The 15,048-nt window shown below is 43.4% G+C and overlaps 1 protein-coding gene and 1 long non-coding RNA gene across 2 annotated transcripts in view; one reads left to right on the forward strand and one right to left on the reverse strand.

Moving 5' to 3' along the window:
- Positions 1-552: 552 nt before the first annotated feature.
- On the reverse strand, positions 553-2,779 carry LOC107835959 (uncharacterized). The gene is made up of 2 exons (XR_001661804.1): positions 2,572-2,779; positions 553-2,455 (listed from the first exon to the last, which is right to left on the reverse strand). It is a non-coding gene; the product is annotated as an uncharacterized LOC107835959 (long non-coding RNA).
- Positions 2,780-9,511: 6,732 nt separating this feature from the next.
- The window catches only part of LOC103136608 (uncharacterized), a 160,044-nt gene continuing 154,507 nt past the window's right edge, over positions 9,512-15,048 (forward strand). Inside the window, exon 1 of the mRNA XM_016670392.1 lies at positions 9,512-12,449. Within this exon, the coding sequence (XP_016525878.1) occupies positions 9,936-12,449 (2,514 nt within the window). The 5' untranslated portion in view covers positions 9,512-9,935. The remainder of the gene's footprint in view (positions 12,450-15,048) is intronic.

A 15,048-nucleotide genomic window follows, 5' to 3' on the forward strand; every position in this document is an offset into this window, starting at 1 on the left:
GGCCAGGCTTTTCTACATTGTTGGTTCCATTTGGTGGGAACCTGCCAACAGAGGGTGTCCTATGAAAAGAGAACACCTATAAATACTAAAACTGCATTCTCAGTGCAGTGGAAATGTGCTGTCTTAGTAAAAGAAAGTGGAATATAAAGAGACTCTCACTCTCACCACGCTGGCCCTTGTCCCAGAATGACTGGAGAGAAAGTATTGTGAAAGAGGTTGTCATGGTAGAGAACAGTAGGGCAGAAAAAAAGGAGAAGCACTAGAGGGCGAAGAGAGGAAGATTTGCTGTCTTGATTTCTTTTCTGTGCCTTTTTTTTTTTTTTTTGGCTTGAAAAGGGAAAAGCAAAGCAGAAAGGAAGAGACAACATGACTGATCAGAAATTGCTTTATTGTGAAGCCAAAGTTGCGCTGCATACCCAGCACAGGGCTTATAAACAGTATTTGATATAAATCGTTCCAAAGAATGAACTGTTCTGCAACAAACAATGTCACTTGTTAAAAATGTTGGTGCTTTGCGAAAGTTTAACATTGGGATTGTTATGTTTATTTTTATTGCCCATGTCGTTTACTTGCTGGACAAAAAAAAAACTGCAGTCACAAATAATAGTGGTTTTTATCTTCAGTGTTATAGATTATAAATCCCAAGCCTCTACATGACGGCTGTAGAAATCATGCAACTCACACATATATGTTAATTGACTGTGAGAATGCTTCACATAAAGTTGCAAGAGTGAACACAAAAGTGTTTTAAAAAGACATTTCTCACTGAGCCGGATCATCTCTCTTCCTTATTTCATATAGTTATGACTGCACTGAATTATATACTGTCTAAAACGTAAGCGTAGACATTTTATATCTACTTTCTATCATTTTAAGTATTGAAATTTACTCTCTGAAGAGGATGTCTGTTTCCCCACTGTGTTTTTGAGCATCTCCTGAAAATTAAAAAGGTTCGCAGTGGGAACATTTTTGGCACAGGAGACCCCGATTGTGATTTAAGGAGCCAAAGGCGACTCCGGCCTGAGATCAGGACCCCATCCTCCCTCCATCCTCACCGAACGTCTCTCTCCCCTTCAACTTGTCCGACTGCTGACTCTTAACACGGCTCCTCGCGCAACCTACGCACCCCAGGAATCCACGTGAGTCATGAGAGGATATTCTGTGTCCTAACATACACATGGGCGTGCGTGTCTTGTGGAATCAGAGTCTCCTTATACAAGCTGTGCATGTGTCAGGCACCTCATGTATCAGACAGCACCTCTGCTTGCAGAAGCAAAATGAAAAAGAGGCGACCGGTTTTCCTATATCTGGCTCATATATGCCGCTCAAGACCCAGAGACACACACACACACACACACATGAATAATTGAGTTCAAAGGTAGAACATGAAAAGAACATTTTCCTTTTTGAAAGCTAAAAAATGTACATATGAATATGGTTGTAAGGAGTTGACAGTAAGCACTCCCCTTTGGGGCAGAGAATAAGTGATTGGTCTGCCGATGAAAACGCAAAGCCACACAGAGAGCGACAGAGGAAATAAGGATGTCATGGGATCGTTACGGAACAGTGAATATATCTGAAGATGTAGAGAGCAGACGAGGTGCAAGATTATTTAATACGGGCAAAAGTGGATGGCAATAACTTTTTCATAAGAGCTCCCTGAAGATGACATTTTATCAGCAATTCCTTTGCAGCATGAAAGAAAGAAAGATGGAGTGGACAGAGAGCTTCTTCCGAAAGCGGCAGGCAGCCAACAACAACAGCCGACTCCAGTAGGTCGGCACAGGAAGGGGGAGGAGGGGAGGGTTGAGGGGGGGATCTGTGAATGTGTGTGTTTTGAGGGGCGGGGAAGGGGGGGGGGGCGGTTGGGATGTGCTGTTAAAGCCCTTATGTGTGCACCCTGCTCTCCTCAAGCGTTCCCGTTTGTTGTCGGCGAGCCAGAGGGCCTTCGGCTGGACCCGGTCCCGTGGGAGTCGTTGCACGGCATTCCTTTCCCATTATTCCAGGCGTCTCTTTACGAGCAGCACCATCCCCGGATTCGGCTGGCCTTCCCTCTTGCCCCTGATGTCCTGTGTTCTCATCCTTGTCATTATTTGTTGGTTATTAGCTGCTGCTGCCCAGCTGAATGATGGGGATGTGCCAGAGGAAAGGAAGAGGGAGGGAAGGAGTGATTCCACGCGCTCCGAAACCTTCCCCGGTGTTTGAGTGTGCGTTTTCCTTTTCGTCATTAATCAAAACCGACTGTGTGTCTAGGTTTTACAAGGCCGAGAGAAGCGTTTTAAATACGTCTCGCTGACGCTGCCATCCGAACCTACAGCAGAGAGCAGGTGTTCCACGTGTATCTTTTACCTCGTCAACGTTGCTTTTGGTTCTCCTCGTTACCTTCTGTCCTCTGTCCAAGCTTTCGCACCGTCCTTCCTCCTTCTTCGGTCTTCCTCATCTGGGTCTCGGTGACCTGGCAAGGAAGGAATGCTCAGATCAGAATGTCATGACTTTAAAAAAAAAAAAAAAAAAAAGCCTCCACCGGGAGGGGCTGGGGGCCTTGGGCCTGGGAGGGACCTCCTGACTTACAGGCTGACTGACAAGTACAGGTGAAAGTGGTTCAGGTCGTCCTTGTGTCAATGAGGACAAACACACACATTCAAACGCATACACACATATCAACAGGCTCCAGCCGGGCTATGCCTTCTGTGGGAAAGAGTGGAAAGATCAACCACAGCTGTGACTGGGTTCACTGCACGGGAAAGTAGATGCTTCCTGACCCAGAAGTCATGTGGCGATATCACATGACTATTTTTGATCTGCTTTGATCTACAGCTCTCTCTGTTTTGAGTTTACATTAATTTTGCTTCCACATGGGCAAAGAAGCAAGATGCAGCGTCACAAGGCTCAATGACACGTAACCAAACCAAAAAAAAAAAAAAAAGACTGACAAAAAGGTGGATTAAACTAGAAGCCAGGGCTTATTTAGCTTCTTCCTCATTAGTTTCTGTCAGAGTTAGATAACCCAGGCTGAACTAACAAATGGTTTGAGCAATGGCATACCCACACTGTATGTTTTGCTTTTTTTTTTGTCTTGTACAGAGGAAACACATTCCTTAGCTGCACCTCTGACCTTGGAGAGAGTGAAGAGATCCTGCAGAAATAAAGGAATAAATAAATAACAAAGAGTCCAGGCTTTCCTCCAGATGTTACATGAACTCTCTCCCTCTTGTGTGAGCACAACATGCTTCATTTGCAGATAAAATTACTTGGCAACACTTTTTTGGTTTTTTTTTTGTTTTTTGGCATAGAATTTCGAGATGCCTCCTTTTTCAATCTAGTTGTAAGCTTTGCTTGAAAGTTTTCGTAATTGGGAACCTACTCCCTGCTCTCTTTTTAAGCAACCGAGCTGCTGTTTCTCTGGGTGGATTCCCTCCTTTGCTACCTCACCGTTTCATGGCATCTACACCCTGACTTCCTCCATGGCAGGATGCAAAACTGTTGCTGGCAGCTAAACATTGCCGTTATTTTTGGCATCAAAATTATATTTCGCTTTCACACCCCATCCGCCTTATTCTTTTAACCCACGACAGTTTGGGTGAATTATGTTTGTGATGTTCTTTCATGTAAACAGATGATCTCTTGCAAATCAAAAGCTATTTTTTTTTAAATGGCAGAGAATCAACTTTTACACCTTCATCTTTAGAAGGTCTTTGGTTTTAGGGCCACTGTCAAGAGAAATAGAAACAAGTAAAAGGTTTTAAAGTAGATGGTTCTTAGTGGTAACTTTAAATTCAGGTTCTTTCATGAGATTCTTGGTTCCTGATCTGGTGATAACCAGGAGCAGTGGAACTACCCATCACAGGAAAAATGTTCAACCCATGAGCTTGTTGACGTTTTGCTGGCTTATGCGCAGCAACTGAAGTACCAAATCTTGCATGGAATATTTCCACGAGTTTGTGATTATTGAAAGACAAATATAAGAAATTCAATTAAAATGTAAATTAGTTACTCGAAGAAAATATCTCTCTACGGGTGATTTGCCCCTAAAACAAACTACTTTGCTGTAGTTTGGACTTTGACTGGACGACTCAAAAACTTTATTTTAGAAATTACGGCGTCAACATTGTCCAAAACTGATGGCTAACCGTTCTTCCTCTTCTTATTAACAGACAACAGAAATGATGGCTCCATCAATTATGACAATTTTCATACCTAAAGCCACAAAGCAGCCTCAAGCTTTTGTTTGGGAAGCTACACAAATGTAATTATTATTATTTTTTTTTAATAATAGTCCCACAACGCTGTTGGTTGCTGGGGTCCTAAAGCATTTGCAACCAAATCTGAGTAAAATAATAATCTTAGTTTTTATCCATCAGGGACATGAAAAAGTTAGGCCTGTTTTACAGCAGCAATGCTGCCAGACTGTTTAGCAGATGGATGAACTTCAGGTCATACACAATGATGACATAAGGATGCTGCGTAAGATGCCGCAATGGAGTAGTACCAGTCAGATGTTGGTAAATGCCAGTGTACCAACTTGTACTGTTGTGGTTCGAAACCTTATGTTCAGAGAATGTGTAGGTTAATAGGCTGTGGAAACACAATCATACCGACTTTGACCAACCCTGTTCATAGCTCAATTAGATTCTTCTCTGGTTTGTCGAATCACTGGTGCCTTAGTTCAAATGATAATGGATGATCATTTTATTTTTATTGTTTTTTTTGTTGATGTTCTGTCGGTTTTTGTTTATTATGGACCATATACGTACTTTATTGCCATGTGCACAGAAAATTAAGGTGTTAGTAAGCTAATAACTAATTAAAATGAGTTTGGGGCGCACAATGGGAGAGAATAAAGGCAAACCAATGAAAAAGGACATCAGAGAAAGAAAAAGAAGACATGACAGAAAAGGGAAGGAAGTAGTAAAGAATGGTGGAGCAAAAGGTCACAGACAAGTCAGGGCTGTCAGTCAGCCTTTGCATCATCAGGTTGCCTCGGTTGGGTAGAACATGCCAACTCAATGCAAGAAACAGTGAATGCTGCTCTGACGTTTGACTTGGGGGAGTATTCTTCAACGATAACTACTTGGGAACTATAGTAAATACTGTATTCTATCAACATTCACACTAGATGACAACTGTGCTGCAGCTTAAAGACAAATCAGATAAAATGCAAGCAGTCTTTACCGGGGGTCTTGGCTAGATCTTTGGCATCATGTCAGGAACAATGTAACCTCCCCCCTTTTTACACAACAGTTTTGAAAAGCTCACCAAGAGAGAATATGGCAGACGGCGTAAGATAGTGTAATGATGGTGTTTAAGGAGTCTTGGGTTTATTTTGTGACATAATACATTTTACACAAAACTAAGGGTGTCCTGATATCAGCCAAAAAACGGTATGAGATTTTATCGTTCTGCATCTATGTACTAGCAATCCATTTCAGCAAATAGCAATGACACAGACTTTTGATCCAGCAAATAGTCCACCCCAGTATTTTTATTCAGTAGTGCTTGTATTTCTCATGCAGAGCCGACATGATCACAGCAACAGGAATTTAACAGAGTCGTAGATGACACTACTGGAGTAGAGGCGATGTCAGCTTAATGGCAGTACTTTTCATTAAAGACCAAAAAAGATATTAAAGGCTAGCCGAGTGCAAAACCAGTGCCACAAATGCATAATAAGGCCTACCTCATTATGCATTTGAAGCAGCATCACAAAAACACAGAATGTGCCATGATGCGTTAGCTGAGTGGACCCAAATGTAGACAGGCTGAGGCAAAGATTTGATTTGAGGATTTAATGAAGACTAAAACAAAAAACCCATAAAAATTACAACAAAAAACTCCACAGAGAGTCTGAGCAAAACAAAAAACTAACAGGAACTGGGAACAAAAGGGAAGTAAAAGAACTGAACAGGATTAAACAACAGGAACCAGCGAAGTTGACAACTGAACAAGCAAATGATGGCTGATTAGAAACAGGTTGCAGTTGTGAGGGGAGAGAGCAGAAGGCAGACTGAGAGACAGAGAGAGAGAGAGAGAATAGCACAGGGGTTTGGGAGAGTACATAAAGGATTAGGAAATAAATCTAACATGAATAACTACACCTAGGAAATATAATTAAACTAGAGTAGGAATAGCTAGAGACAAGAAGTAAAAATAAACAGAAGGACTGAACTGAAGGAAAACTGAAACAAGACTTATTGAATCAGAGAAAGAGACTATGAAACTGTCAGAATAAATCTAGAATCAATAAATCAAACTCCAAAACAACTCACCAACCCAAGATCCTAACAGGGTGAGAGTTGTCTCTTGCAGGGAGGCTAAGAAACAAACATGTGGCTCCTTCAAACAACCAACCCCTTCCATTGAAGGTAAGAACAATCCTTTACGTTACTGGAGAGTCAACTAAGGGACGACAGATTTTATTTATTTTTTAATCACAGCCTTCATTGACGAGCGCAGGAACCAGCTCAGCATGCTTCCTTCTTTTCTTATTGGCATTTTGGCAAGCAACTAATTGGTGTGCATCACCGCCACCTACTGGAGCCTAGTATGCCGAAGTGTTTATCTTAAAAAAAAGAAAAGAAAAAGATGACATTATGCTCAGACCGAAGGGTTTTAGAAGTGTGTTGCAATACATAACACATTCAGAATCTCAAGACTCTTAAAAATTGGCATTTGGCAAGTAGTAAGAGTAGAGCAGCTTCATGATTATCGCTATAATTTGTTGCTGTCCAGCCATGTTTAAACAGGCCATGGGAACCATGGCATGGTCTCACACTCCTGCGTGAGGGGACTATAAGTGCAAGCTGAACTCAACACCATAGTGCAGATGTGGTGAATTAAGTTCACATAAACACACTGCTGTGTGGCACAGCTGATACTGAAAACCAGTTGCACATGTACCCAGTGGTGCCAGCACTTCTCATATGGAACCATGAACTCTGTGTGACACCACATGTCCAGGATTTGGTTGTCATATTTCATATTGATAATAACGTCAAGTTAATTAAATGGGAATTGATCATTGGTTTTATAAAGTTGTCGGTTTGTTCTTTAGAAATAACCACAGACATGTGCTTTTCAATGCTGGTCTCACTAGGAAGTTAAAGTTCAAAATGAGTTTTTTGAAATTAAAACTTCAACAGCCACATGCATTTTAGCTTTAGCATGTTCCAGTCTATGTGGTGCAGTGCTCCAAAGGCAGTCAAGAGGCATATTAATTAACGTTTATTTATTAATTTATTTTATTGGCTCTAGTGGTCTTTATTTGAGAGTGGTCTCAGACAGGAAAGCAGGTAATGAGAAAGAGGGAAGACATGCGACAAGGGTCACCAGGCCGGGACTCAAACTTGTGACAGCCGTATGGAGGGCTAAGGCCTCCATATATGGGTTGTGCTTTACCCCTGCGCCACCACAGCACCCTTTCTGTGAATGTTATAAAAGGTGCATATGCTTTTTGGTGAGCCTTTGCTGCTTGATCAATTCTGTTATTTTATATGCGCAAAAGATAAAGTGTCTGTTCTTAATATTTCCTCGGACAAGTCCAATTTTCAGGGGGTCTCTGTGGTGAGGTGTGGAGTCCTGTGGTGTAACTGTAAAATAATGCCTCCCGTATGGCCACGGAAAAAAACCAAGCACATGCAGTACCTTGTAGTAATGAATACAACCAGACCCTGGGACAGTGCATGCACACATTTTAGTAGTCGTATAATGTGAAATCAGAGCCGCTTGTGATTATCTGTATTAGCAATTTGCAAATGTGACAGGAGGAAAACAGTTTTTGGTGAATTTTGCCTGTATCTTCTGTCTTAGTTTTGTGCATATTCGTGTGTGCCAGTTTTTGTTTCAAAATGTGTCTCCGTATCCTTTATCTCTGCAAGCTGACTTGCGCATATGTTTTTACAGATATGCTAATACTCTACCTTAATTAATCTCTTTTCATACCAGAAGCAAAAGGAACACCAGCTCACTTAAACCTCAGGCTCTTTATTATATAAAAATACAGACACATTTTTACCCTCTGCTTCCAACATAAAATTAGTAAAATAAGTGTTGGGCATGTCAATGTTTTTCTTACTAAATACATGTGAAATGGTTGCATTTACTCCTAGAAATTTAGCTATGTGCAATAAAATGTAACAGTACAAGGAATAAGAATACAACACATTAATAAAATAATTTGCAAAAATCTGTCAGTATCTAGAAAGCATCACTGTAGCTATGTGCAAAGTAATATCAGCTAATTTAATAACTTCTGGACTATTTGTAAAAACAAAGAAAACAAAACAAAAAAAACCTTTGCAAAAGATCTTACCGTTGAAAACCATGCAAATCACAATCTTACAGATGACTTTCTAAACTTCTGCACCATCCAGTGAACAGCACTAGAACAATAATCCATGAGTGAAAATAACATAATTTCACCATAAACCAGCCATGATCAGGCACCCCTCAAAAGATCTCATATATCTGACCAAAGAGAATATGTAGTAGAGCTGTGCAAAAATAAGCCGCGAGAATGGCCCAGTCAATCGCCTGACTTATATGAAAATAAAATTAAAATGTCAACAGACATTTAAAAACAAATACTTAACTGCAATATGCCATCACAACCCTCAGATAAAACCCATGACAGCTCTTATGTCCATAATTACAGTGGCTTGTTGTGAATAACTGCATAGTCAAAAGATATGAGCTGTGACTAGTAGAAGATGAGACAAAAAAATATATAATAATAAAAAATTTCAGTTGTAACGTACCTGAAGCTAGTCCCAAGAAAAACGTGAAAATCATCAGCATCTCTGATGTGTCAGAATCTGGCAAATTTCCAAGGTTTGTCAGAGCAAAAGCGGTGATTGTTCATTGTTAGACCTGTATTGTGTGAATTAAGAAAAGAACATGACATTTCAGCATTAAACAGCAAAGCTGAGTGTACCTGTGTCCTCTTTCTGCTTCTTTCTAAGTGAATCATAACTCACAATCAGTTGTACTTTGGAATAACTAATGAATAATTACTTATCAATAACCCACAATCTAGTAAAAAGGTGAGACAGTTGTTCATAGTTCAGATGTGCTGAACTGCGAATTATGAACTATAAACCACTATAATAGAACTGAATTATTTATTTGTATTTCTTCTAAACAGCTTTGTTTTCAGTTAAATTGTGCAGGATAAATGTAATATGTGGAAAAAGTTTTAAAGGATTTATTAATTAACATCAAATAAACCTGACATTTGTGATTTATTATATCATTAACAACGATAGATAGATAGATAGATAGATAGATAGATAGATAGATAGATAGATAGATAGATAGATAGATAGATGTAATGTGTACGTTTTTTACTGAGCCACGGTGTTCCAACTATTTTTGCTCATCACTCCTTGAATGATTGCTGCAAGAGTTTTGTTTGCAGGTGATGCATTGTTGTTTTTATATGACAGTGTGATTCTAATCAGGAAAGCTAGCATCTAAGCTAATACTGGGGGGCTGGCTGGGGGTGGAGGTTGTCTTTGGGGTGTCTGAGCGGGTCCCATGAATCGGGGATGGCGCTGTGTACAGTGTGAGTGAGTTTGCAGCCAAAGTTACACAGCGCAGGCAGGAAAGTTTTTCTGGATACTACAAGTGATCTCAACTTCTGTCATGCGGACGTTCAGAACAAACACGTGGACTAAGGACTTTACAAAATAAGGACTGTCGTGCAGCTACATGGAAGTTTTGAGGGATTTTCCTCCTTGTCCTTGCGGGTGAGAGCAACGCTTAACCGGACTGCTGGCTTCGCTGCTGCACGCTGTTTGTTTCAATGGACTGCCGTGGGTTTTATCACTCTGTAAGTTGGACAAAAACTACTGCATGCTCGGAGACAAGTGTCCAAGACGAGTTATGACCTAACTTGTTGACGTTTTGCTATGTAGCCTAGCCTCGGGGGTTTAACAACCATGAACTCTCCCCGCGACCAGGAGCTGGCACCCTTATCTCGCAAACACCGGCTCATGGCTGCATCGATGCCCGGTGAGGACAGCGCATTGCCCCGCAGCACTTCCAGGGCTGATCGGAACGGATTGGGGGGTCTCGTTCACTGTTTTATATGCGGGAGCGGGGTCACACCTGGGAAGGAGTTGAGGCTGCAAGTGACATATCAGAAAGAGAGGTCGCCTTTTTTCCCGTTTCTCCAAAATCAAGAGCCAGCCCCGGGTGCGTGTGAACTCAGCCCGGATGGCTGTGCGCTGGTGTGCGCCGTGTGCCACTGCTTCCTGACGGAGCAGTGGAACTCATTTGAGCGGAGCAGGACGCCCATCGAGAAGCGCATGTATTGGCTGAAACGACCCTACCAGTGCGACTCCAGGCGGGTCCCACAAGAGTGGAACATCTCCTACGACCTGGAAAGGAGAATCAGCGTGGGCAGCCACAACTACGACGGAGGCGCAGAGTCTGATTTCTCATCTTTTTCTGAAAACGAGAACCTCTCAGACCAGGAGATGGATCTGGTGGAGAGAGTGGGCAAGGACAAGTGTCTGAGGGCGCCCGTCAAATTCCCAAGAGACAGTAGCAGGAAAAACAATGTCATTAGTATTAAAAGCAGCCCGGATTCACAGCGGGCAGTGCGTTGCGCGGTGGGTGTTTATGACGCTCGGGAATTGCCTAAAGCTGAGAGTGTGCAGCCGGCAAGGCGCGGGGCTAAAATTATGAATGTCAGTCAGTCATCAGAGGCTCCGCTGAAGCCCCAAGAGAGAGTCCCTCAGCGGTGCTGTGGCAATTCTCTCACTGACACACCTGTGCGAGACAACGGGGTCATTATGCGCAACAGGCGCTGGTTGGAGGAGGAGAGTGTCAGACATGTGGAGCAGCATCAGATCCAGCGTGTGGCCGACAGCAGCTGCGCTCCGTCCAGCCATCCATCTCTGCTGCATCGAGGGAGAGCCGAGGGCAACTCCAGCGCCGCGCCGTCCCCCGTCATCCCCAAATGCAACTCGGCCGTTGCGAGGGAGATCAACTCTGACAACTCCGGAGAAGACCAGGAGATAAACATCACAAGTGACGACGAGCGGGACATTCGTGGTGCCAAAGCAGGGCCAACGACTCAGCTGAGGGCTGCCTCAGATCCTTCCGCCAGGAGGGTCTCCCATCACCCTGCAAGCTCCTCTGCAGAGGAGCGGGTTTGTTATATCTGTGGTTCTGGACTCAGACATGGTGCCCATTTCAAAATCAGTGTTCAAAAACAGGAGAGGGCTCAGGGAGAGCCCTTCTTCCCCTTCCTGTGGCTCCACTCAGCTCCCCGGGGCGCAGTGCCCATCAGCCCCTCAGGTACAACCATTGTCTGTGGCAGTTGCCACTCCTCTCTCATGCAGCAGTGGGAGAGCTTTCAGTTGGCCGATGTACCTGTCCTTCAGCGCCTCTATGTCGTCCCCCTGAATCAAACTTCCAGTGCTTCTGGTCTCCATCCATCCCAACACAACACGCTTGACAGACGAACTCCAGGTTCCCTGGAGGTCACACCTGAACCAAAGCCCTCCCATGAAGCATGTTTCCTCTGTGGTCAAGAGGGCAGAGGGGATTTGAGGGTCGTGTATGCAAAAGCTGGCATAGGGAAGTCCCGTGCTGTGATGTACTTTCCTTTCATTGGCTTGTTGCCTTGCCCACCCAACGCTCAAGCGGTGAAGAACGGCCGTGTGCACTGCTGCCCACAGTGCCACGCTATTCTGCAGGATATCTGGGGCGCGTATCGACTCAGCCTCAGCGAAGACCTCATCACATCTGTCAGCTCCTTTCTCGTTCGGTACCATTCCTCCTTATCCGCCGATGGGTCCGGGCCCGTCCACTCTCAGGTGGGGGTGGTCTCTCGCCACAGCAGCTCCCTGTCGGTGTGCTACCTGTGTGGAGCTGAGCTGAGTGCAGGTGCAGAGTACCAGCTGCATGTCAACCCCCCCAGTCGTTTTGTGGAGAGGGAGCCCTTCTTCCCATTTCTCACAGTTTACCCGCCTGCACCAGGTGCTAAACCAGTCGATGCCACAGGCCTCGTGTCCGCCTGTAAACTTTGCTACCACGACCTGCACTCTCAGTGGGCACAGCATGAGAGCAAGGCCCTGAAATCCTCCAGCCCTTTTACCTCTGGCGTACCTGGTGCCAACTCTCACCCGTCGAGCTCCCAGTGGGCCCGTCAGTACAGCTGCGAGGCCTTTGTGTGCTTCTTCTGCAGGCAGGAGCAGCACAGGCAAGGCAGGCTGTGCGCCGTCACTGTGGCCAGGCTACCCGTGTTCCTGTACGCGCCCCGCAGCCCTCGCATGCTTCTGGTGGATGATGGCAGGAGGCTGGTGATCGGTTCGTGCGTGGATTGCAAAGCGGTGGTGCAGGTGGGACAGAGCATGCAGCAGGATGGAGCCACGCCGGGACATGGAGCCGCACTTGGAGAGAAGAGTGAGCCTGAACTGGATTCCCCAACACAGAAGCACAAGGTAAGAACAAAACGAAGTGGTGCCTCCTGGGTTGTGTCGTCCATAACCTGCAATAATTATGGTTTAAAGTAGCAATATAATATCAAAACTGCTCACTGCTCTGTGCTACACTTTATTCTTTCCTGGACAGAAGGAGTAATTCTCCTGTGTGCGTCTCTGTCCGACTGAAAAGAAAAGGAAACTAAAATATATATATATATATTTTTTTATCAGAACTCACGTCTATAAACAAAAGAGGGAAACTATGGGGATCCGGAGGCCATGGCCGGTCCAGTGTTTGCTGCGTACATGTGTTTATTTTAACAAGCATGACTGAGTATGTGTCACCTGGTGCTAAACAGTTTGTTTTAGTTTGAGCACACTGAGGAGCATTTTCGAGGAATGCAGTTTAGAGCTAACTTTTATTGTATTTATTGTGACAACGTTGAAAAATCTCTTTGCAAGGAGGTGAAAGGGTTGAGGTCAAGTTAATCCTTCAGAAATATGGTCGAATTTGTACCGTGTCCACATTGTGTGTGTGTGTGTATCAAAAGAAGTTTGGCAGTAACTCATGCTTGACGACAGGCCATTACATCTCAGCAGTTGTTCGGGCTGTTTTCTTATTTTCCTCATTTAAATGACAAACTAGAGTCATTTTGGTGAGTTATAAACAACCTTTTTCATAAGTCCTCCAGATGGGCTGGCTCACTCAACTGTACGTGCACACACTTCCTCCGAGGTTAGAGCATTCATTCACTTGATTTTCTTTTTCTTTCTACATTTTTTTTTAAACTTCCCTCAAAGATATACAAATTAAAGCTCGAAACAGATTCCTGATTTGTTATTTTATTTAATTTTTTTCCCAGAAGATGATTTACAAAGCTGAAGAGTGTGTGTGGGTCTTTGTTGAGCACACCTTCCTGGGCAGTGAGGGATGGGTGATGCGTAAATGAAGAGATGAGGAGTGTTTAGACAGCCAGCTGCCCCTATGAACAGATCTCTCATGCAAACAAATACTGACTGTCTAACCATGCCGGACATGTGAAGAACATCTGTGGACGCCATTCACGCAGAGCAGCCTCTGCTTTCACAGACTCACACTCTTCTGTGTGGAGCTGTCCACTTAGTTCTCCTTCTGCTCCTTAAATAAGTGTTGGACAGGCCGTCATTTTTATTGCACCCCAAATTAAGACTTTGCACTTATACATTTTTGCTATGATCTTGTGACTAGTTATTCATTCTGCCAGGGTTATGGGGATCATAATAGTTGTGGGGGGTTTCACTGTAGGGGAGGGGGAAGTTTTAAGTGACCGCTTTGGACATTTTTGGCCTGAGTAAGCAAGTGACCTCATAGCTGAAAAAGGAGCCAGTGGTGTTGGGAAGAGGTGCTGCAAAATAGCCGCAGGGCAACAGGTGCTTCGTTCTTTAGTGCCATGCTTTTTGGCTGGAGAAGGTCTGTCATCGCTGGGGTTTGAGCTGTCAGTGGGGAGCTCCCATCTGGTTCCCTTTAGTGCCCTGTGCGCGCACATCCAGGGTTTGGGTTTGGGTCGGTTGAGTTCAAGTTGAAGGCTGCACGGCGAAGTGTCAAACGGCTGCAGAGTCGTACCTTACCGAGAGATTCGTAAGAATTAACTTTGAAAAATATGACGGTGGACACTATTAAAGAAAGACACATTCAGACTTTGATTGAGGCTTGTAGTTAGGTTGATGTGTTCGCAGAATAAATGAGAGATTCGAAGACAGTGGATCATATTTCCCAATTGTTCATATCAAATACAAAGAGTAGCACAGAAACTAACAGCTACTGACACAACCATAAGTCAGTGCAGTTTATCATTTGTTTTCCTGCTCTATGTTAATTTAGTATGTTAAAAAATATAGCTATAATCATTTCACGTTCAGCTGAAAATTATGTTTGGTTTTCTTAGAATTCTGTTAGCAAAAACATTTTTTAAGGTGTTAAATGTTAAAATAGCAAAAGCAAACACTAAAGCGTCCATAAATGTGTATTGTAACTGTTCTGTGATGAGACTTGGATATAAGTTCTAACTTCTAATAGTAAAATAAATGATTTAGGTATAAATGTGTTAAAGCAATAATAAGTCAAAACACTACTCAGAATACAGAAAATTGTTATTAATAAGGGACTGTTTTAGGGGTGCACCGATTGCAGTTTTCTGTCCGATCGCCGATTACCAATATTTAAAAAAAAAAATCTAACCTGCCGATTCCGATTTTGGCCGATACCAATTTATTTTTTTTTGTCTGAAATGTTGCTCAATATAGCAAGAAAGTTGCTGAATTGGCAACAGTGGGGTTAGTATTAACAGTAAACATGCAGGCATGACCTGGTGGGCTCGTCTGTCAGTCAAACCTCTCTGACGGGAGAACAAAGGACAGTGGTTGATTTTCTGACCTAGATAGGATAGGATCTGCTTCACATGTAAAAATCGGCCGATCACCGATCTCCCAAAATGAAGGAAATCTGCACCAGTAAATCGGCTGGCCGATAATTTGGTTCACCCCTCGATTGTTTGGATTACTTTCATCCTTTTCCTTGATTGCAGTGTGAAACTAGTGCTACTTGACGTTACCACATCCCACATAATGCACATAATGG

The sequence above is a fragment of the Poecilia formosa genome, unplaced genomic scaffold (assembly GCF_000485575.1).
Source record: "Poecilia formosa unplaced genomic scaffold, Poecilia_formosa-5.1.2 Scaffold33, whole genome shotgun sequence".
NCBI lineage: Eukaryota > Metazoa > Chordata > Actinopteri > Cyprinodontiformes > Poeciliidae > Poecilia > Poecilia formosa.